General features: G+C 32.3%; 1 protein-coding gene across 1 annotated transcript in view; it reads left to right on the plus strand.

Moving 5' to 3' along the window:
* CFAP47 (cilia and flagella associated protein 47) overlaps positions 1 to 22,636 on the plus strand; it is a 366,407-nt gene extending 343,771 nt beyond the window's left edge. The window contains 4 exon segments of the mRNA XM_011385160.2: positions 2,943 to 3,114; positions 7,776 to 7,937; positions 17,065 to 17,233; positions 22,141 to 22,636. Coding sequence (XP_011383462.1) covers positions 2,943 to 3,114; positions 7,776 to 7,937; positions 17,065 to 17,233; positions 22,141 to 22,353 — 716 coding nt within the window. The 3' untranslated portion in view covers positions 22,354 to 22,636.
* Positions 22,637 to 22,976: the final 340 nt, after the last annotated feature.

Raw genomic sequence — 22,976 nt, forward strand, 5'->3', positions numbered from 1 at the left:
CTTAAATGAGCACATCACTTCCATACTTCAAACATTTAGTGGCATCCTGTTATTCTTAGAAGTCCCAGATCCTCAGTGCTCCACACGATCTTGCCAACTTTGCCCACTACATCTATTGATAGGTTCTTCCCACTATCTCTGCTCCACTCACATAAGTTCTTCCTCAAATGGGCTAAGTTGGTTTCTACCATGGGAAATTCTCCATACTTCTCTGAAGCCTAGGAGGCATTTTCTTTCTCTCTACATCCTGGTAACCCATATCACCTTTCAGTTTGGTATATTGGTCTTCTCCTCAGGACCTTAGCAGTCAGATTCCTAGAACCTATGCTTTCATAGCCTCCTTTACTTCTCCATAATAGCAGTTATCACAGTAATATTTTTAAAACTAATGGTACGATTGGTAGTTTATTAGCAGTTCTCTCCTGTCAATCATAAGCATGAGGATAAGAACCATACTTGTGATTTCGAGGAAAGCTTTCAATTATTTGCTGAATGACTAAAGAAAATTAAAATATAAATAAGAAAAAAATGTTATATTTTTAAAGTATGTTTAGATGTTGGCTGTAGAAACTCAATTATCTGCCTCATATTCATGAATTTAGCCAAAGCTAGAAAGTTTAATTGAGGCAAAACCTACAAGTCTTAGTGGTTCATGAAAATCTTCAGGGAATGGGAGACAATTGAAAATGTTTTTTTGTTTTTTTTGTTTTTTTTTGTTTTTTTAAACAAGCCTGTGATAACCATTATATATTGTAAGAGAATAAAAAGAGGTTAGTAAATATTTACATACCTGTTAAAACACAATTGAAGTTAAATATATATTTACTCTGACTATTAATTTCATGGATTCAAGTGTCTTTTTAAGGATTTGCTCTACAGGGACAAAATTTTTCTCCAATATTGGAAAAATTCTCAAGGACGTTTGACTTGTAACTTTGAAATTGTAATGTGTACTATGGGAAACTACATCTATTTAAAGACTTGCTTTTTTTTTTTTTTTTTTTTTTTTAGAAATATTCAGGTATTTTCTTGAAGTTCTAAGCTATGCTTGTCATGATGTTAATTTTATCCAACATTCAGATGATAAATAATTTACATTGACCTAAATGACAGCTCTTATCAATCCAGTCCATATAAAATTACTGTATAGATTGATTCCAAGTTAGGAACCTAGCAAAAGGCCTGTTTCTTACTTGGTAATATGACTTTTCCAATAATATGCAGAGACTCTAACAGATCAGCTTTAAGACACAATACAGAATGCCAGTTTATCATGATATGGTCTGACCTGATTCTGTCTATTTCCCTTAGATGCGTATATCAATATATTTGAGTTACAGACAAAGGGGTTATGTGTAGTTTGAAAAATATATTCATGTGGTTCCTATTTGCCTCATCCTCACACTCTGCTTCCTAGATGATAAGCATATCTTTGTTTTGTACCAATGTATCTTAGAATTGGAATTATGACATCCATAGTAACAGATTTCCCCACAGTGGATTCAGTGCTTCTGAAACTAAATTTAACTTCTCATTTCCTATCTTAATTCTGATCCAACCGTTGCCATAAAAGCTTCAATAATTAAGCAAAAACAGATGCGAATCTCAACTATATACAGTAATTGCTTTTAAAAATAGTATGTTATTTGAATGCAATGGAAATTTCATCTCTCATTAAATACTTAAAATTTTTAAATTTTGTTTCTCTGTATGGAGTATGGCCTCCTGTGGAACATTTTCATATCCCATCCCCAAAACAAATAGACATATTATATGTAGACATTGATTTAGCTATAGCGAAGAATGGTTATCAATGAGAACGACAATTGCCAATTTATCAATACAATGAAAACCAGCAATTCAGAAGGTCAGATTTATTTTTACATGTGGAAAAAGAAAAAAGAGATCTTGTGAGGGTGTGGGTCAGTCAGTTATTTTGCATTAATAAGGTTAGCTAAGTAATCATTAAATATGACTTGGGCTTGTTGCAGCCAAGCTTCTTTTCAGAATTCTATTGTAGAAATTATAATCAACTATTTCTGAAAGGTGATTTCTGTTAGGATTGCTTAAAGAAAGGTAGCCATCACTTTTGTGAACCCACGGATCACTTTTACCTTTATACACTAGAGACAGACCTTAGAAATTAGCTCACCTGTGGACCAGGTAAAGTCATGGTTCTCTGACCTCTTTTCTGTGACCCACATGCACTGAACTCCTTGGTTTGGAATTTGGGCTCCTTACATGTACATGGAGAATAAATATAATAGGTGTTTGTGCTTCGCTTCTATATGCCAGTCCTGGCTTTAAGGTAATTTTCGCTAGTACCTAACAAAACCTTGCTGTAACTTTCCTCTGGTAACCTACTAGTTAAGAATATATGGTTAAGCATATTGTCTGTAATACTCCAAGACTAAAACATGAAGAACTTTCTCTTTTATCAAAATAAACCAGAACTTGAAAATCCTGTCCTAAAAGATTGGAATGCTGGTTTAATATTGTTTAAAATTAATTCAAATATTTCTTTACAAATTACATGTCTATAGGTACATGTCTTTAGTACATTTATTATATAGAGCATGCCATATTTGTATTTTATAGTAAATGTGATTTACTATAGTAAATATTGATTATTAATTTCCACTTGGCTATTTCTTATTTCATAAATCTGAATATTTTAAAGATTTAAGGATGGTAGGAATTGTCTTTGGCAGGTTTTTTTTTTTATATTCATTTATTTATATATTTACCATTTAATAAAATCATACCGAGTACTACTATATACCTGGTAAATACACTAGGCATTATGAACACAAAGCTAAATAACATATACCCTCTCCCTCCTTATAAATACCTGTGCATGGTTAGTGTTATGTAACCTACCTGATGTTCAATCTATACGTATTTAATTAAATTGAAATGGATTTTAATCTTGATTTTCCTAGGTATACCTATAAAACGTGAATTTGAATATGAAATTATATTTGAATCTGAAGTTATGAGGTCTAACTTGCAATCCACTGTGGCTTTATATTTGATGAAGAAATCTTATAACATCCGGGCTGAAATGATAACATTGGCTTTCAACCTGATATTTTCACCAAAGAAACCAATAAAGTAAACCCCCTTTTATTCCTTTTTTCTTTAAACAATATAATTTCTCTTTTAAACTAAATTGTATTACTTTTTTAAACTAAATAATATTGATTTTTCTTTCCATCTTTCTATATTTGGTTTGTATTACTTCTTTGATGCTATTGAGGTAAATATTTTGGGCTAGATTATTTCTAGCTATCAAGCTATGAAAAGTGTTCTGATGAGAAAAAAAGAGTCCAAATGGTTAGAAATCTAAGATATCTTCCTGAATTGTGATCTCTCTAAAGTCATTAGGGTATAATAATAACAAAAGAGAGCAGTCTGCTTTGTAAAATTAAAAAAAAAAATACTGACTTGGCACTATACATTGCAACATAATATTTCTTGATACTTCTCAAAACTAGTTCAAATGATGAAAATGCCTAAACTATGTTCTACTTTGCAATTGCTGTTATTACCCTTTTACCACATAAAACCATAACATTGCACATCCGTTAGTAAAGTGTAAGAGGATTGTATTGGAATGTTAGAATAGCGAGCTTTGAATGTCTATATGCTGGGAAGCCTCATTCAGTGTCTTTACTTTTACTTTTTAGGCAACTGTTACGTCGTACCTGCAAATCCTGTATGATAGATTGCATCTGAAATAGGGTTTTATTTATATCTGAATGCAGAGATACTGATCAGAACCACAGTATACACAAAATACAAAATACAAATTGACAATGAAAAAAAACAATTTCAAGTATTACTTGTGCTTTTAAAATTTTCTGTAGTTTAGCTATGTATCTGATGTAGCCAGGCATGTATTTAAAGTAGCTTTGAATATGTAGTCCAAAAAATAAAAGATAGGGTCATCTTCAGGAAGTAGTAATAAAATCAAGCTGCAAGAAGAAAGTATACTATAAACATTGACGTTACCCTCTTTTATCTTCCCTTTCATTTTCATAGTTTTCTATATTTATTTGTTAGTATTTTTATACATTTAGGTTTGTATTGTTTTAATTTAGTGGTATGGAAATTACAAGCAACAACCAGAAAGGGAAAATGTTTTCATTAATGAATATGAGCAGAACCAGTGTAAATTTATACTCATTTAATAGTTTGTGGATTTAGAGCTTCTTGGTGAATATTTGAGAAACTGATTTAGGACAACTTGTATGTGTGATTTATAAACTTTTATGAATGTTGCGTGATGTTCTGATGTAGTTTATTTGCTACCACACGGGGTAATGTGAAATCCACCATCAGCCCAGCAGCATAAAGGGGGTCCTCGGTGCTTCCCTGCCAATGCAGTAAAGAATTATAGGTCAGTGAGATTTAGAAAAAGTAAGATTTATTGAAAGTACATTTTAGAAGGAGAAGGGTCACACCAAGGAAGGCTGCAACCCCATGGAATTCAGGAGGTAAAAAGAATAGAGCATGCTCCAGGTGAGGGGCAGATTACAGGGAGGGCTGTAACAGTACAGAAGTGGGAAGGTCTGTTTATATTTGGGCCATGATGGGAGGTTACAAGGGTGTTCCTAGATGATTGGCATGTGAGGTCATTTTGATTGACATTTGGCTATTATGTAACTCTGCCTACTGTGCATGGGGTTACCCAGAATTCAGTCTGTTATAATTAGATTCATGAACTTCCAGGCATAAGCATGATATTATAATGATGGTGTAATGAGGCTGAGGTGAAACTAGGGTTAGAGTAGTCCTTATTGCACAAGTGTCTGTGCTGGATTAAACCTAGCTATAGTATTATGGTCCTTCATTCTTTCATTACTCAGGATGCAGGGGTGATACATAACTATAAAATGGGTGTTCCAGGGAGGGCCTAAGGAAGGTCTCTGGGGTGGGCCTTTGTTCCTTTGTTCCCCTGTCGCTCATGTCTGTCTAACATAATGATTCTATTTTGTGCATATTTGTAAATTCATTCACTTTTGTCATTTCTTCTTCCATATATATTTTGGATGGTTCACTGCAAGACACACAGTTAAATGAGAAAAACCAAACTAAAACCAATAGCTCTAAACTATGACAAAGAAGAATAAAAAGTAATTACACCCAAATCATGCTTTACCTAGATAATTAAAATAAGTATTAAGTTAAATTCTACTCTTCCTTATTGGCAAGGAGAAAAAACAAAATTGTCATGTTTTGGTTAAAGAAAAATATAATATTGTTTCACAACAATAAATACAAGGTAATTTTTAGTATCCATCCTTTTACAGAATAGTGCTGTACATAATAATGTTCAAGGCTCTAAGTGGTAGTTTTACAAAGAAAAAAAAATTTTCCTAAAGAACTTGACTTTTTCTTATAATAAAAATCAAGGGTCTAATGCTTAAGAGAAAAATAGTTAATATTGTCATGAATCAGTCTGATGATTCTAATTTAACACAGGTCTAAACATTTGGTTTAAATAGAGAAATGATAGATATCATTTGTCTTAGGCTGTCTTTTAAAAATAGTAGTTATCTTAGCTCAGCTTTCTCCTGAAACTTTTTAGGTGCTCAGGAGGTGAAGGGAATGAGACCCCCCAAAGTTATATTTCACAGAGTTTGGAGGAGATAACTGGTAATAAGAAATATCACATATGTACATTGTTAGGAATCCATAGTGTTGACCATAAAATGGTTCGTATGGTCATCCCTGAAATTGAGTGCTCTTCCTCACTATGGAACAAAAGGTGTGACTCAGTGGCTTCCACTAACTCCAAAGATTGGCCTGCAGAATGAAGTTAGTCAACATTGTTCATTTGAACATGTTCATTCATATATTCAAAAATCATTTAGCATCTACAAAAGAGACGAGATTCCTGCACTTTTTGATTATGTAGCTTAGTGAGAATAATAAGTAAGAGAGAATTAAATGTATAAGTAAATAGTAACATTTCAGATTGTCCCGAGAGGGAAATAAATAAGGAGAAATAGATGTATATCAGATAAGCAGACAGTTAAGATTCCATGAAGACTTGATGTCTGAACAAGGACCTTATGGATAAGAAGAGCTTGAAAGAGTATTTGAGACATAGGCCATGGGACAGGAGAACGTTGGGCGTGAACACTGAATAGTAAGGAGGCCAGCGTTTCTTTAATGCAGTGAGCAAAGGAGAAAGTAAGGTTAGAGAGTTTAGCCAGGATCTGATCACATAGGGTCTTGAGGCTGTGAATTTGTCTTTTTTGCTAGAAACAATTGGAAATGACTGAAGGATAAATTTTGGGGGACTGATTTAGGGCAACTTGTGCACATGATTTATAAAATTCTCTAAGTGCTGGGTGATGATCTGATGTTGCTTAACAATTCTATGTGCATATACATTTAAGACTGCTATTCCTTGCTCCAAATGAATTTGGTGTGGTTCAAAAGTAGATACAGAGTTAAATAAGAAAAACCAAAATAAAACAATAGCTTGAAAGTATAGAAGTCCTCTCCTCCTTGGAAGATGGCAAGAGTAGAAGCTGAGAGATCAGTTATTGAAATAGTGCTCTTGAAGTAGTGCTGAGAGGAATATAGTTTTATTTACTAAGATAGGAAAGTGTGAGAGAGGTATAGGTTTAGGGTTTACATTTTGCATATATGTTCAATAATATATATCAGTCATCATAGGCTAAGTTAGTATTCCACTGTTTCAATGCAATACACTTTATTGTTGTTACCAGCATTCTATTGAAGGAATTTTTTTTTTTAATTTGGCACCAGTTTTTTGATAGTATAAATAATGCAGCAGTGAACATCCTTATAATATCATTTCTTGAATCTTCGAGACATGCCTCTGGGAGAAATTACCTATAGCAAAATTGTTGGTTTAGTGTGTGCAACTTTCGAATTTGGTAAGGTATTGTCCAGTTGTTCCCTAAATGGTTGAATAAGTTTACAGTCCTATCTAAAGAGGATAAGAGTTCCCAGACTGTTCTTTCAGACAGTTTTACATAAGAAGATTGTGATTTCTTTGTCCAATCTGACATGATATTGCAACCACATCATTACCTGTTTGAGTCATTTCCACCCTAAGCAAACAAATGGATAACCATTCCTCAATTTTAACTACTGCTCTATGTTTCCACTCTTCTTCAGATCCAAAGGCTTAGAAAGGCTATCTCTACTCTCTTCATTAATTCAACTGCCACTCATGTTATTGTGTAAGGTGCTTGTGGTCTTTATTGATTACAATTTAATTTTTTAAAAGCTTCAATTTAACTCAATTTTATGGGGCTTTAAGTGTTCACAGAAAATATAATTTGTCTATGCAAATCAGGTGTTGAAAAAACTTTTCATAATGTTTCCTTCTGAAGAGAAAATCCCTGTATGGAATATCTGTTAGCATAACACTTAGGTCCATTTGTCAACCTCCCCTTAGATTCTTAAATATTTTGATATTCAATGCTTGTTATAGAAAATTTGCAGTCAATTCTGCATATTTTACTGGTTCTTAGTAAATAACTAGAACATAGATAAAATGTGCTACAAAACACCTAAAAGGAGAATGATAATATAACCTGTGACCTAAAAATTAATCTTAAAGTGTAATTAACAGTCATTTACATTTTTTTAAGAATTAAAAGTCCCAGTGCTTTTAATGAAACCACAAGGTTTGCTTACATTTTCACCTTAAAGATTGATCTGGCTATATTGTATTCTCTTTGCCTGTTTTCCTGTAGTATTCTTTATAATCTCTTTTTCTTTTCAAGGTCTGAAATTACACTGAAAATAGAGTGTATAACAGATGGGATCTGGCAGTTTCCCATAATACTGATTGCTACTGAACCTGATGTAGATGATGTCATTAATATTGAAGGGGCTGGTTTATATAAGGAATCTGTTGTTGACTTCACGCTGACCAGTAGGAAAAGGTAATACATATTAAGCAAGAATATGTAACTGGTTTTGCGATTGTAATTTATGCTACACTGGGAAACAAAATTTAAAATGGAAAATTCTATCATCTCATCTTTTGCTGGTTAAGCCAGAACAGTATTGCTTCTATGAATCAAAGCTTTATATATTTCATGATTCATATTTAAAAACTTGAAAATAGGTGAGGCGAAGACCACAAAACAAGAAGCAAAAGTAAATAATTACGTATTGAAATTTAGGACAATATTTCTCTTTGTTTTTCAAAGGATGTTTTCATGTATTCTTATTAAATAGATGGAATGTTTTTAAGTAAATTCTAATGGTTTGGAGTTATCAAGTGATTCAACTAAGTAGAAAAGATTAGGTAATTTATATTGATTCTATTTTCTGTATTATTATTCTGCTCAACTATAGCTTTGTTATACTTGTGATAACATAGGAAGCATGACCACAGTACTTTTACCTATCTCACATGTGAAATATATTTTTACAGCTTTTTTGAAGTATAATGTTCATACCACATAACTTGCCCATTTAAGTGTACCTTTCAACAATTTTTTTGAAAATTCATAGAATTTTCTATCATAACCACATTTCAGGTTTATGACTTTCCCATCTCCAAAATTTCCCTCAAGTTCCTTTGCAGTCAACCCCCACTCTCACCCCCAGTCTCAAAGAAAGCTCTCTATCTCTGCAATGTTGTCTTTTACAGATATTTCATATAAATAAAATCATCCAATATTCAGTTTTAACCTTTTTTTAAAAGCAATTTTAGGTTTACAAAAAAATTGACAGGAAGGTACAGAGATTTTTCTTACACCCCCTGTACCACATATGCATAGATAGGCTCCTCCATTATCAAGATCACTCACTAGAATAGTACTTTTTTAACAAGAATAAACCTACATTCACATATCATAACTACCCAAAGTCCATAGCTTACCTTAGGGTTCACTCTTACTGTTGTACATTTTATGGGTTTGCACAAAAGCGTAATGACATATATCTATGATTATATTATACAGAATATTCTCACTGCCCTAAAATTCCTCTGTGTTCTCCCTATTCATCTCTCTTTCCTACCCCTGGCAACCACGGATCTATTTTCTCAATGGTTTTGCTTTTTCCAGAATGTCATAGAATTGTAATCATAGAGTATGTAGACCTTTTAGATTTGTTTCTTTTACTTAGTAATATGCATTTGAAATTTATCCATGTCTTGATATCTCACTTCTTTTTAGCACTGAAAAATATTGCACTGTCTAGGTGTACCACATTTTATTTATCCATTCACCTACTGAAGGACATCTTGGTTGCTTCCAAGATTTGGCAATTACAAATAAAGCTGATATAAGCATCTGGGTGCAGGTTTTAGTGTGGATATAAAGTTTTCAACTCTTATGGGTAAATGCCAAGAAGCACGATTGCTAGATCCTATGGCATGAGTATATTTAGTTCTGTAAGAAATCAACAAATTGTCTTGCAAAGTGGTTGTACCATTTTGCACTCCCAACAACAATGAATGTGTGTTTCTGTTATTCCACATCCTCACAAGCATTTGATGGTGTCAGTCCTGGATTTTGGCCACTATAATACAAGTATAGTGGTATCTCATTGTAGTTTTAGTTTATATTTTCCTGATGATGTATGATAGAATGCATCTTTTCAAATGCTTGCTTGCTATCTGTATATCTTCTCTGGTGAGGTGTCTCTTAAGGTCTTTGGCTCATTTTTTTAAATGAGCTGTTTGCTTTCTCCTTGTTGAGTTTTAAGAGTTCTTTGTATTTTTTTGGATAATAGATGTGTCTATTATCAGATGTGTCTTTTGTAAACATTGTCTCCAAGTCTGTCAGTATCTTCTAATTCCCTTGATATTGTCCTTCACAGAGTAGAATATTTTAATTTTAATGAAGTTCAGTTTATTGATTATTTCTTTCATGAATTGTGTCTTTGCTATTATATCTAATAAGGCATCACTATACCCAGGGTCATCTTGGTTTTCTCTTATGTTAACTTCTAGTTTTATAATTTTGTGTTTTCTATTAGATTTACTATCCATTTTGAGTTAGTTTGTGAGAAAAGTGTAAGGTCTTTGTCTAGATTAGTGTTTTTTATGTATGGATGTCCAATTTTTCTAGCACCATTTGTTGAAGAGACTATATTTGCTCCATTGTATTGCCTTTGCTCCTTTCTCAAAGATCACTTGACTATATTTACTTGAGTCTATTTCTAGGCTCTCTTATATTCCATGATCTATTTATTCTTTCACCAATACCACACTGTCTTAATTACCGTAATAACTTTATAGTAAATCTTAAAATCAGGAGATCAGTCCTTCAAGTTTGTTCTTCTCCTTCAATATTGAGCTGGCTGTTCTGAGTCTGCATCTCCATATAAAATTTAGAATCAGTTTGTTGCTGTCCATAAAATAACTTACTAGGATTTTGATTGGAATTGCATAGGATCTATAGGTCACATTGAAAAGGATGACATCTTGACGATATTGAGTCTATCTATGAATATGGACTATCTCCATTTATGTATTTATTATGTGACTTTATTATCAGAGTTTTGTAGTTTTCCTCATATAGATCTTGTACATATTGTTAGATTTATACCTAAGTACTTCATGTTTTTGGGGGGTGCTAATATAAATGGCCTTGTGTTTTAAATTCCAAATTCTACTTGTTCATTGTTGACATATAGGAAAGCCGTTGACTTTTGTATATTACAGTCCGTACTAGAATTTCCCAGTGAACCCATATGGATCTGCTGTTTTCTCTTTGTGAAGCTCATTGATTATTGATTCAATTTCCGGCCTACTTAGATCATATTTCTTCTTGTGTGAGTTTTGGCAGATTGTACCTTTCAAGAAATTGGTCCATTTCATCTAGGATATCACATTTATTTGCATAGAGTTGTTCATAGTATTCTTTTATTATCCTTTTGATTTCCATGGGATCTGTGCTGATGTCCCTCTTTCATTTCTGATATTCGTCATCTGTGTTCTCTTTTTTATTAGTTTGCTTAGCTAGAGGCTTATCAATTTTATTGATCTTTTCAAAGAACTAGCATATGGTTTCATTGATTTTCTCTATTGATTTCCTATTTTAGATTTCATTCATTTATTCTCTAATTATTATTTATTTTTTCTATTTATTTTTGGTTTAATTTGCTCTTTTTCTAGTTTTTAAGGTGGAATCAGATTATTTATTTAAAATATTTCTTTTTATCTAACATATACATTTAGTGCTACAAATTTCCCTCTAGAACAGTTTTCTCTACATCTCACAAATTTTGATAAATCATGTTTTCATTTTCATTTTGATCAAAATATTTTTTAATTTCTCTTGAGATTTCTTCTTTGACTCAGATGTTATTTAGAAGTATGTTATTTAATTTGCACATATTTTGAATTTTTCAAAATATCTTTCTGTAACTGATTTCTAGTGAAATTCTCTTGTGGTCTGAGAACAGACATTATATGATTTCTTTTTTTTTTTTTTTTTTAAGCATAGTTTATGGCCCAGAATGTTGTCTGTCTTGCTGAATGTTCCATGTGAGCTTGAGAAAAAAGTAGATTTGGCTATTGTTGTAGGAAATAGTCTATGGATGTTAATTATATCCAGTTGGTTGATGGTGTTGTTGAGTTCAACTGTGTCTTTACTTATTTTCTGCCCACTGGATCTTCTGTTTCTGAGGGGTGCTGAAGTCTCCAAATATGATAGTGAATTCATCTTTCTCTTTGCAGTTCTATCAATTTTTACTTCTTGTAGTTTGATGTTCTGTTATCAGGTGCATTCTTGTTAAGAATTATTATGTCTTCTTGGAGAATTGACCCCTTTATCATTAGGTAATACCCTTCTTTATCCCTGATAATTTTTCTTTCTTTGAAGTCTACTTTGTCTGAAATTCATATAGTCATTCTTGCTTTCTTTTGGTTAGTGTTAGCATAGTGTATTTTGATCTATCCCCTTGCTTTTAACTTACATGTGTCTTTATATTTAAAGTAGGTTTCTTATAGACAACATATAGTTGGGTCGCGTATTTTTAATGATTTTTTAAATTTTTTTTAATTAAACTTGACATGCAATATTATATTAGTTTCAGGTGTACAACATAGTGATTAGACATTTACATAACTTACAAAGTGATCACGCCAGTAAGTCTAGTTCAGTCATGTTTTTGATCGACTCTCATAGTCTGTCTTTTAATTGGTATATTGATATAGTTGTGTTAATATCTACCATATTCATTACTGTTTTTATTTGTTGCCCTTATCCTTTGTACTTATTTTTGTCTTCCATTCCTTTTCTGTCTTACGTAGTTTTAATTGAACATTTTATAGGATTCCATTTTGTGTTATTTTACATATATTTCTTTTTTTACTTTTTTTAGTGGTTGCCATAGAGTTTGCAATATATATTTATAAGTAATGCAAGTCCACTTTCAAATAACACTATACACTTCACAGGTAGTGTAAATATAATAACAAAACAATCCTAATTTTTAACTCTTGACCCTTGTTTTATTGCTGTCATTCATTCCACTTATATGTATGTATACATAAGCATACATCTATATCTATATATATATAATGGTACATAATCAAATATATTATTGCTATTATTATTTGAACAAACTGTTATCTGTTAGATCAATTAAGAATAATACAAATAAGGTTTTTCTTTTACCGTTACTTATTCTTTCTTCCATGATTTTCCTTTCTTCAAATTTCTGACCTGTACTATTTTTCTTCTTTCTATAGAACTTTTAACATTTCTTGCAAGGCAGATCTACTGGCTACAAATTCTTTCAATTTTTTTTTTTTTTTTTTTTTTTTTGTCTGAGGAAGTTTTTATTTCTCCTTCACTTTTGAAGGATGTTTCCACTGGGTACAGAATTCTGGGTTGCTTAGGTTTTTTAGTTTAGTTTAGTTTTGTTTTGTTTTGTTTTCTCTCAAAACTTTAAATACTTCACTCTACTCTCTTGCTTACATGGTATCTGAGAAGTCAGATGTAATTTTTATGTTTGTTCCTCTATAGGTAAGGTATTTTTTCCCCTCTGTCTTCTCTAATTTGAAAATTAGATGCTTAGATGAATTGGTGGGGGGGGCATTTATCTTGCTTTGTGTTCCCTCAGCTCCCTACATCTATGATTTAGTGTCTGTCATTAATATGGGGAAATTCTCAGTTATTATTGTTTCAAATATTTCTTCTGTTCTTTTCTCTTTTCTTTTTTTCTAGTATTGCCATTATATGTATGTTATATCATTTGTAGTTGTCCCACAGTTCTTGGATAGTCTGTTTTTTTGTTTGTTTTTGGTTTTTTTTGTTTTTTTGTTTTTTTCAGTTTTTGTTCTCTTTGCTTTTCAGTTTTCAAGGATTCTATTGATATATCCTCTAGCTCGGAGAGTCTTTCCTCAGCTATATCCAGTCTACTTGTAAGCCCATTAAAGGCAGCCTTTATTTCTGATAGTGGATTTTATTTGTCTCAAGCATTTCTTTGTGTTTCTTAGGATTTCCATCTCTCTGCTTACATTGCCCATCTATCTGTTCTTGCATGCTGTCTACTTTATCCATTGGAGCCCTTAGCACATTGATCATAGTTGTTTTAAATTCTCATTCTAATAATTCCAACATCCTTGCCGCATCTGGTTCTGATGTTTGCTCTGTCTCTTCAAATTATGATTTTTACCTTTTGGTGTGTCTCGAAATGTTTTATTGATAGCCAGACACGTTATACTGGGTAAAAGGAACTGCTGTCAAAGACTTTTAGTAACATGGTGGTGAGGCGTGGAAGAGAGAGAATTCTATAGTCCTATGATTAGGTATCAGTCTTTTAGTGAACTTATGCCTCTGGACTGCTAACTTCACAAGTGTTTCTCAGTTTTTCTTCCCACTTAAGTGGGACAGCATGGCTAGATTGGGCTGGAGTTGGGTATTTCATCCTCAGGTCACTTAGGCTCTGAAAATACCTCAGCATGTTAGGCTCTGGTTAACTAGTTATCCCTGAGTGCAGACCCTGTCAGGAAGAACAGAGTGCTCTAGAGTATTTCAGAATGGTTTCTTTTCCTCCCATCAGCAGGAAGCATGAGGATTTTTTTTTTTTGTCTGTGTTGACTGAGGGGATATGCTCAAGCTACTGAAGGTAAATCTGACAATATTGTGGGGGCCTCCCTATGACTGGGTCCCCTGGAGTTTTTAACTCTCAGACTTGCCTATACTGAGCCTCTAGCAATTAGTCAATTACAGTTCAAGTTTTCTGATCCTGGTGCTGTTTCCTGTGGCAGTTTCCACTCCTGAGTCTCTGTTCTGGTAAGCAATGACTCTTTATATTTGCCTTTCTGTCTAATCTTGAGATCGGCAGTTTGCCCTTATTCTTTCCCTCTCTTTTAGATCAAAGATTTTTTTATTTTTCCATCTGTTCAGCTTTTTACTTGTTAGAAGGAGTGGTGACTTCCAAGTTCGTTACTTGCAGAACTGAAAACCAAAATTCCAATATATATACTTTTGCTTCTGACTTCTTACACTATTTGTATCTGAAGTTTAGCAGTTTTCATGAATAAGCACCTCTCAGTCTGTTGGATACATTTGGTCAATTTTCAGAATGCTGAAATGGTTATTTTTAAGTTTGTCCAGCTTTATAGTTGCTTTTGGGGGAGAGAATTTGTTAACCTCATCCAGTCAACTAGAAGTGAATCCTGTACAGAATGGTTTAAACACACTATAGTTGCTTATAAATGCTCCCCAAGAGTCTATATTTAAAGTACTGACTAGGGTCTGATGGTAATTACTTTAATTTTCTTTACTACAGGGCCTGTGTAGGTCAGATCTCTTCTTAATGATAGTGAGATTGTTTACTGATCACAGAAAATTAAGCTTTGATGAATGGAGAATAAAGGGTTTCGTGTTACTGGGTCATAGTGAGCACATTCCATAGTTAGGCTGTATAAGACTGAGAAGTGGAATATGGGAAGGCAGCAGTTAACTTACTAATTTTCTTTATTTCTAAATAACAAATGATTTGCCTCCCTGTATTTCATGATGGTTCATGCTGGCCTCTGTATGTACCATAGAAATGAACTTTACAAAGGTACCAGGCATGCCTGAATGCATTTTAAGTACTTGGTTCAAAATGAATGATGGACAGTTATATTTGGAGCTCTGGGTTTCACTTAGCCATCTTGAATCTGTTATAGTCTTATTCAACAACTTCCAAAGATATTTTAAGTTATTAATTATTTTGGTTTAGATGTAAATTGACTTAATGCATTCAAAAAGTTTTCCACTGGTTTCCTAATAACCAGTAATTTTCTCCAATGCGATAGTGGCCAAAAAAAAAGTTGGAAATAAGCCCCCAAAATTATATTTTTCAATTATACACAATATTGTTAATTTTATCTCACTAATACCATTCTAGTTTAGATAGTTTTCAATTCTTGTTTGAGCTATTGCATTTACGTCATTAGATTCTCTGCTTGTAGTTCCTTTCATTCCAATCCATTTTATACGTTGTAGTAAAACCAGTCTCCTTCAAACAATGTTATTAACATGTAACTTCTCTTGTCAAAAGCATTTGGCAGTTCTCTGTTTCTTACCCAAGGTGGCATCTAAATTATACATGCTGTTCATGGTCGTAGCCCACTCAGACCTACAAGATTTCCTCTCTCTGCTGTCTAAAACAGATCTTCTTCAGTATCATGGGGGAAAAGTCACTATTCTCAGAGCTTGTCTTATCCATTATTCCTTCTCACTAGTCTTCATTTTCTTTTTGCTTCTAAAATGTCTTTCTTATCACCTTTCCAACTTTCTAGATTCTACTCATTGTTCCTCTCATCACAATAAAATCTTACTTGACCAGTAAAACCTTAAATTCCTATAGCACTATGTAAACTAATAATTGTTTTTCTTTTAATGCACGTGCTTTATTTTCCCAGCTAAGACGGACACACACACCCACCCCTTGGGCAATACATAGGTTTTATTTCTTTATAATTTATCCTATGTCTTTTGTATTTCCAGTACTGGACTTTGTCCAAAATTGGATCAGGCATTGTTACCTAGCACTGGTAATAAAATGTTTCAAAGCAACAACAATCATAATGATGACTAAATTAATATTGATTAATCCTTATAGAGCACTTTTCACATGACAGGCACTGATTTAATAGCTTTATAGGAATTTAATTCATTTAACAGATATGAAAACTGAGGTACAAAAAGGCTAAGTAATTTGCCTGAAATCATGTACCCAGATAGAGCTAGAATTCCATTCCAGGCCATCCATATCCATAGTCCACTTTTTCAAACCCTCTGTCAAGTCACTTAATACACATTTGGTGAATGGATTAGTACCAACCTGAACCTCCTGTCTCTTCTTTTATGTTTCACTGATGGATCTGCTCTAGGAAACTGTTCTTTACCTTCTACCTGCATCTCCCCTGTCAGTTTGGATTTTAAATTCCTCACTTACAACCTTCCATGCACTGTACCTCTCTCCTGCTTTTTTACACCAAGAAGTTCCTCAAATTCTTTCACAGCTTTCATCTCAAATATAGTCAACCTTGACATTAAGATTATCACTTGAATCTTAAATGTCACTCAGTTCACTTCAGATCATAGCAACCTATCTTCAGGCCCAAGAATCTTTAATGAACCTGTAAAGTATTTTCATCTCACCTCACAAGTGGAAAACTAAAGGAGAGTGAGCAAATGTCACATTGGAATAGTAGTAAAAACAAAGGCTTTATAATAGCTTTTGTGGTCAGGCATTTTAGATATGAATTTATTTACAAATGATTGAGTTTTTAAGACATTGAGTTATTCCAGTTTTTATAGGGAAAGCATTTTGTTCTTTGTATACTATAAGATGTGATTGAAAAAATTTTTAAGATACCATTTTATCACCTGGGGAGAATGACACTCTTCAGTAATTTTTAAAATGCCTCCTTGCTATTATTCTGTAAGCATAAAGTAACAAGTATCAGACTCACAGCTGCACATAGCATTAGTGTTTAACTCTAGTCTAATACAGCAGGATACAAACTCTATCCATTAAGTTCTCACAAAAAGAATGGAGTAATGATAAAAGTTAAAGATGATATTTATATTTTTGTTTCAGATATGCTGAGCCATTCACTGCATACTTCCTATCCGACAGTGATCCCGAGTTTTTTGTAAAACCTCAGTCTGGAGAACTTGCTTCTTTTGACAGTGATGGAACTGTCATTATCGTGGGTTTTAAACCTCGAATGTATGGTAAGAAATACAAAGCAAGATTAGTAATAGAGGTGAGTTCTGTAAAGGCTATAGTAAAAGATGTTTGATGTCAGTAAAGGCATCTGGGGAGAAAAGGTTTCACCCAATGATCACAGATAAAGAATAGCAACATTATCTTGCAAAAGTCAACATATTTCAACTGCTCTTATTTTAGTTTCCTTTTGTCCAGTAAAGAACTTTTCTATATAGACTATAACAAAAAAGTTGTCATTACCAGTGGACAGTAAGAAATGATTTCCCTTCCATATTAAGGAATGTTTAAAAGACAAATAATGACTACAAAATGATTTGTATATTAATATAATGTTTTCTGTAATAACCTATTTAAGGACTTTAGGTGACTTGAGATAGAGATTTTTGGAACTTTTAATTAAGGTATAAGGTATTATCAAAATATTAAAGTCAAAAATGAAGAAATTAAATAGATAAAATTTATTTTGCATTTAAAAAACAATGTAAAATGGGTTCATATATATTAATATAAAAGTCTGTTAATGTGATCATTTCATTAAAAGTTAAGGTAAACACAATTTTTAAAACTGACTCAGTAAACAAAATTTCTCCATAAAATTTCACACCTATATTTTACTAAGAACACTTAGGATAAAGACAACTTTCAAATTATTTATGGAAAATATGCCACTGTCTATTTCAGTAGCACAGGCACAAAGGACATGTAGTCATGTTTCATGGCATAATTACTGATGCCAAAGTGATCACTAGACTTTTAAATAAGATAACTAATTAGGCAGTGCCACGTGCAGAAAAATATGTTACTACTTAATTGAAAAGAGAAAAGAATAATGTTGAGTATTTCTTAAGACAATTATTTATATTTTTTTTTTATCTTTCTAAGAGTTTTTATAATACAGGCCATAAAAATATAAGGCCTCTGGAGTCTTGTTGCACATAGCCCTTTGCTGCATTGATACTTGATTTTAAATGATTGTATTGGTGTACCTACTTTTTAAGAAATGAAGGTCTGCTTTTAATCTAAGGGGATTAAATGACATTTTTAAAAATAGACTTACAAATTAAAATAGTGTCCCATGGACATTTCTGAAATTAACTACTTAGGAGAGTTTGCCAACTAAATCTGTGCCTGGTTTCCCTATGTTGATTTGACAATTCAATCACTGGCAGCAAAATTGACGGAATTTTATGAGAGAATAGTTTGGTATATGGCATCAGCTGAGAAATTAACATTTTCATTTAGTCTGAAGTAGTACAGTTTGATAAAGCCTATGTGGGGGAAATTGAAATGTGTTTAATAAATCATCATTTTGTTGATTTTATTATGGAAAATGCTAAATATGTGTAGAAATAGAATAATTTCCATGCTCTGTCATCCAATATGAAGACTAATCAACTCATGAAGCCAATCCTGCTTCAAGTATATTTCCACTCTCTTCACCTTCCATATTATTTTGAAGAAAATCTTAGACATCCTATTATCTGCAAATATTTTCTGTTCATCTCTAAAAGACAAAAATTATGGCCATGATACCATTATCACACTTAAAAATTGATAATTCCTTAATATCTGTACATATAAAATATCCATTTAGTTCAAATTACTAACTCATAAATCTCATATTTCTTTAACTTAAAAATATATGTATAGACGTATAAGAAATTGCAAAAATAGTACATAAAATCCTTCTCTCTGTTTTTCCCAATGCTGACATCTGACATAGCTGTAGTAAAATATCAAAACAAGGAAATTGATTTTGATAAAATACTGTTAACTAGGCTAGAAACCTTCCATTTTCAACATTTTCACATGCATTTGTGTAGGTGTGTGTGTGGTTCTAGGCAATTTGAACCCATGTATAGATGTCACGACTGAGAAACAGAACTGTTCCATCACAGCAGAGGAACTATGTCATGCTAACCCTTTTATAGTCATGTCCAACACCATAACTCCCTCCCTACCCCTGGCAGCCATAAATCTTTTCTTCATCTTTATGATTTTGTAATTTCTAGAATATTATATAAATGAAATCATACTCTGTGTAATCTTTAGAAATTAGCTATTTGTGTTTAGTATAAAGCCCTTGAGATTCATAAGAGTTATCACATATATCAAATCAATGATTTTGAAATCATGGCTCAAACATTGTCTCTCTGACTCAAAAACCCTGCCCTTAATGACAACATCATGATAAATGTGAAGAATTTAAAAAGTTAATTCATTGTCTAAATAAAAATTATTGTTTACATTATTATCGTTTTTTTAAACTATCAATTTTAAACATTTAAGTCAATTAATACTTGTAAGATATATGAAACATACAATTTTCATTGTGCTTTACTTTGAAATAAAAATGAGGGATTTTAAGAATAGTTTAGTTATTAGTCTACACAAACTTCAACAACCATGTTAGCAACCTTCATAAGTTCCCTTTCAATTAAACCATATTTAAAATGATTAAAAACTGCCTTTTTCTCACTATTAAACAAGGCATATAGCACTAGCTTTGGGAGACTTAATTTGATCAGACTGTTACAAAAAGCAGTGCTACTCAAAGAGAGTACCTGGCCCACTCAACTTTCAATAGTGGACATGATAAATATTAGCTTATATAAAAATGTGAGAACTATCATAATTATCCAAGGTAAAACATATAATGCTTACACAAAAGTAATATATATAGCTGGACCTTTATAGCTAGAAACATAACCAGAAAGAAATAATATGTATGTAAATACATTGTTTTTAAAGGAATCTATCATTGTCATGAAACTGTGGGAAATTATATATATATACATATATATATATATTTTTTTTTCCTCATAAGCAAATCCCTAAAATAAGAATTCAAGCCAAAGTAGCATATCTGTTGTCTGATGTCAAGTAACAGATGTAGGGAAGCCGGGATACAAAACAAAAAGGAATGAAAACCAATAAAGGGTGCTTTATCAAGGCAACTACCACAATAGGCAACTGAAATTTAATCCCATGGGAGCTTTCTGGGAACTAGTGTAGAACTCACACCTTAGAATATTTATACCAGAAGGAGCCAGGGAGTTGGGATATTTATGTACCAAATGCCGCCGTTCAATCATTGATTGAGGAGTGCTCCCAGGGATTATTAATCCCCCGGCAGCAGAGAAGGCTTCTGGAGTTTCTGTAAAACAGTCAACGAAGTACAGATAATGGTGATTAGAACTTGGGACAGGCAATGAAATGAAAACAGCTGAGGGGTGTGCGTGGGCACAGACCACATCTGCTAATGGATAGTCAGTTGCTTCCATTCATAAGAATATGCCCTTTAAAATGTAATTTTGGGCATTTATTCCATGAGGTCATTGGCTTTGACTGATTCCTTTTCAGACTAGAGAGATATTACCTAAATATGGAAATTGCATCTGTTTAAAAACTAGTTGTCTTTTAAATTTTCATTTAAGAAGTAATTGAGGAGTATAGTTATCAATTTGGCATTCTTTTTGTAACAATTAACACTGATTCTGTGGGGAATTAGTAACACAGAGGTATTGATTTATTCTTATATTATTTTAACTTCAATCGAGAAAATATCGAATTACATCTTTACAGTGTTTTGAAAAAACGAATAATTGTTTTTATTCACAATTAGATTGAAAAAGTTAACTATACATATAAGAACTATAATATTTAATCTTCATAAAATAAACATATCATTATTATCATACTGATTGTTGGAATAAAGGACATGAACAAATATATTTTATATTTGGATTATATATGTTATATGTACTATATGTAAATATATATACACAGTAAGCATCACTTATTACAAAATATTTGTATCTTAAATGCGTACAGTAACATTCAGGACTTTTAAAAAAGTGTCTGTATAAGTAATTATTTTCAAAGGGTCTTGGAGATGTGTTGGGTGAAGGTACAAATCTCTAAGTGTAGTTCCCGTTTATATCCACTAGGTTTCAGATGGGAGTGTACATCCTTTCATATAGCTCACTCAGGTGTACCCACTAAGTGTAAGGCATTAATGTGGGTCTCTTCAAGTATCTCATCCATTTGATTCATGAAGCGGGTCACTTGTAATGTAAAAATATACAATAACATATACATAATTACCAAAATGTAGCTTTTTTTTTTAATTGAACATCCTTATATGAAGTAAATTGTTATTTAACCCAGTTGTAGTATGGTTCTTGGTTTGTTCTGCTTTTGACTCATTGATTCTAAATATATAATTACTATGAACACTAGATAGAAGGGCCAATTATGATAAAAATAGCACCATTTCAGATGTGCAAGAAATGCCTGCACTTAACATTCTTTGATAGATATTAAATCCTGATGTTACTGCAATATTCACTTGACCTGGACTTATCCTGACTAAGTTTTCTGAATTTACATGGTACAAAATCTTACTGTGAGGAAGAAGTCCTAGATGAACATAGGCAGCATAAGGAAATTCTGCAAGAGCAATGGGATTTAAGTATGGACATGCAGAAAATGCTAGACTGACTAATATTTTCATTCTGTGCATACATGCAAAAGAAATTAAGGATTTTAAAATAAGTTGCTGCATAAGTTGTACTGACTTAGATTTAGATTATGATTGTCATAATAATTTTACACTATGCTCAGTAATTTCAAACTTTATATTATGTACTTTCATAATCTAACAGAAACTTGACATACTTTACCAGTCAGTTCTATAGCCACACTCATATTATCATGTATAGGTTCATCTTGCAAGGTATTGTTTCCAATGCATAAAACCAAATGCTTTCCTAAATGTAGTTTCCATGTTAATTATTTGTTATTATCAGTGCCATTTCAGTTTTGTACCTTTCCTATACCTTACATGGAAAAGAGAAAGGGTGTTACTTTGGTGAACTTTTACTACATTTTTCTCTGTCCCTGCATATTTTGTATAAAATTTCTCTTTCTCATTGTTTTCAGACAGAGGAAATGTACAGTTTGTATGCTGTCAATGGATTACCTCAAGTAACCAAGTCACCCAAGGATGTAGAAGCCAAAATTGACACTACTAACAAAATGTTGAACAGCAAGCCGGTTCCTCAGCGCAATTTTGTCTGTGAAAATATTAACCTCGTAAAGACAGGAGTGTCCTCTACCATCAAGTGTGCTCCTTTGATGTTGAAGAATAAATAAAAGTTTTTTTCAAAATATTTCTTGATCTTGAGTAGAATTGAATATAATTTTGTGATTGTAATTGCATCTTCTGGAATATTTGTGAGGAATAATATTTCAACTATAATAGACCTTATATGTTTTATATTTTAAATGCTAAATTTATTCTCTGAATATGTTATACCTAATTTCTGAGTTATGTGTGTGTTTTAAAATGGACTGGGTACAAATGTTGGGATTGGTTCACTTTTAAAGTACAGGAGTACGTTTATAATAAAACTGAAAAATGTGATTTCAATGACAATACTGTTAATTACTGGTGTTTCTCAATTTCTTGTGATGATGATATTTATGAATCTTTAAAACTAATGAAAAATTAGCATATAAGATGGAAGGATTCACCATTTCTTTTATCTTATATATTTGGAGTATTATGTGCTATCCAATGGATTTTTTTTTTCATTTCAGTTATTGGGCTTTTCAGTTCTAAAATTGCTATTTGGGTCTTCCTTATATCATCCATTTCTCTCCTGTGTCTGTGTCTTTGATGATACTCTCTGTTGTTTCGACCATGTTTATAATTGCTTGTTGAAGCTTTTATCGTTTGTTGAAGATGGCTGCTTTAAAATCTTTTGTCAGGTCAT

Source organism: Pteropus vampyrus, unplaced genomic scaffold, assembly GCF_000151845.1.
Source record: "Pteropus vampyrus isolate Shadow unplaced genomic scaffold, Pvam_2.0 Scaffold667, whole genome shotgun sequence".
Taxonomy (NCBI): domain Eukaryota; kingdom Metazoa; phylum Chordata; class Mammalia; order Chiroptera; family Pteropodidae; genus Pteropus; species Pteropus vampyrus.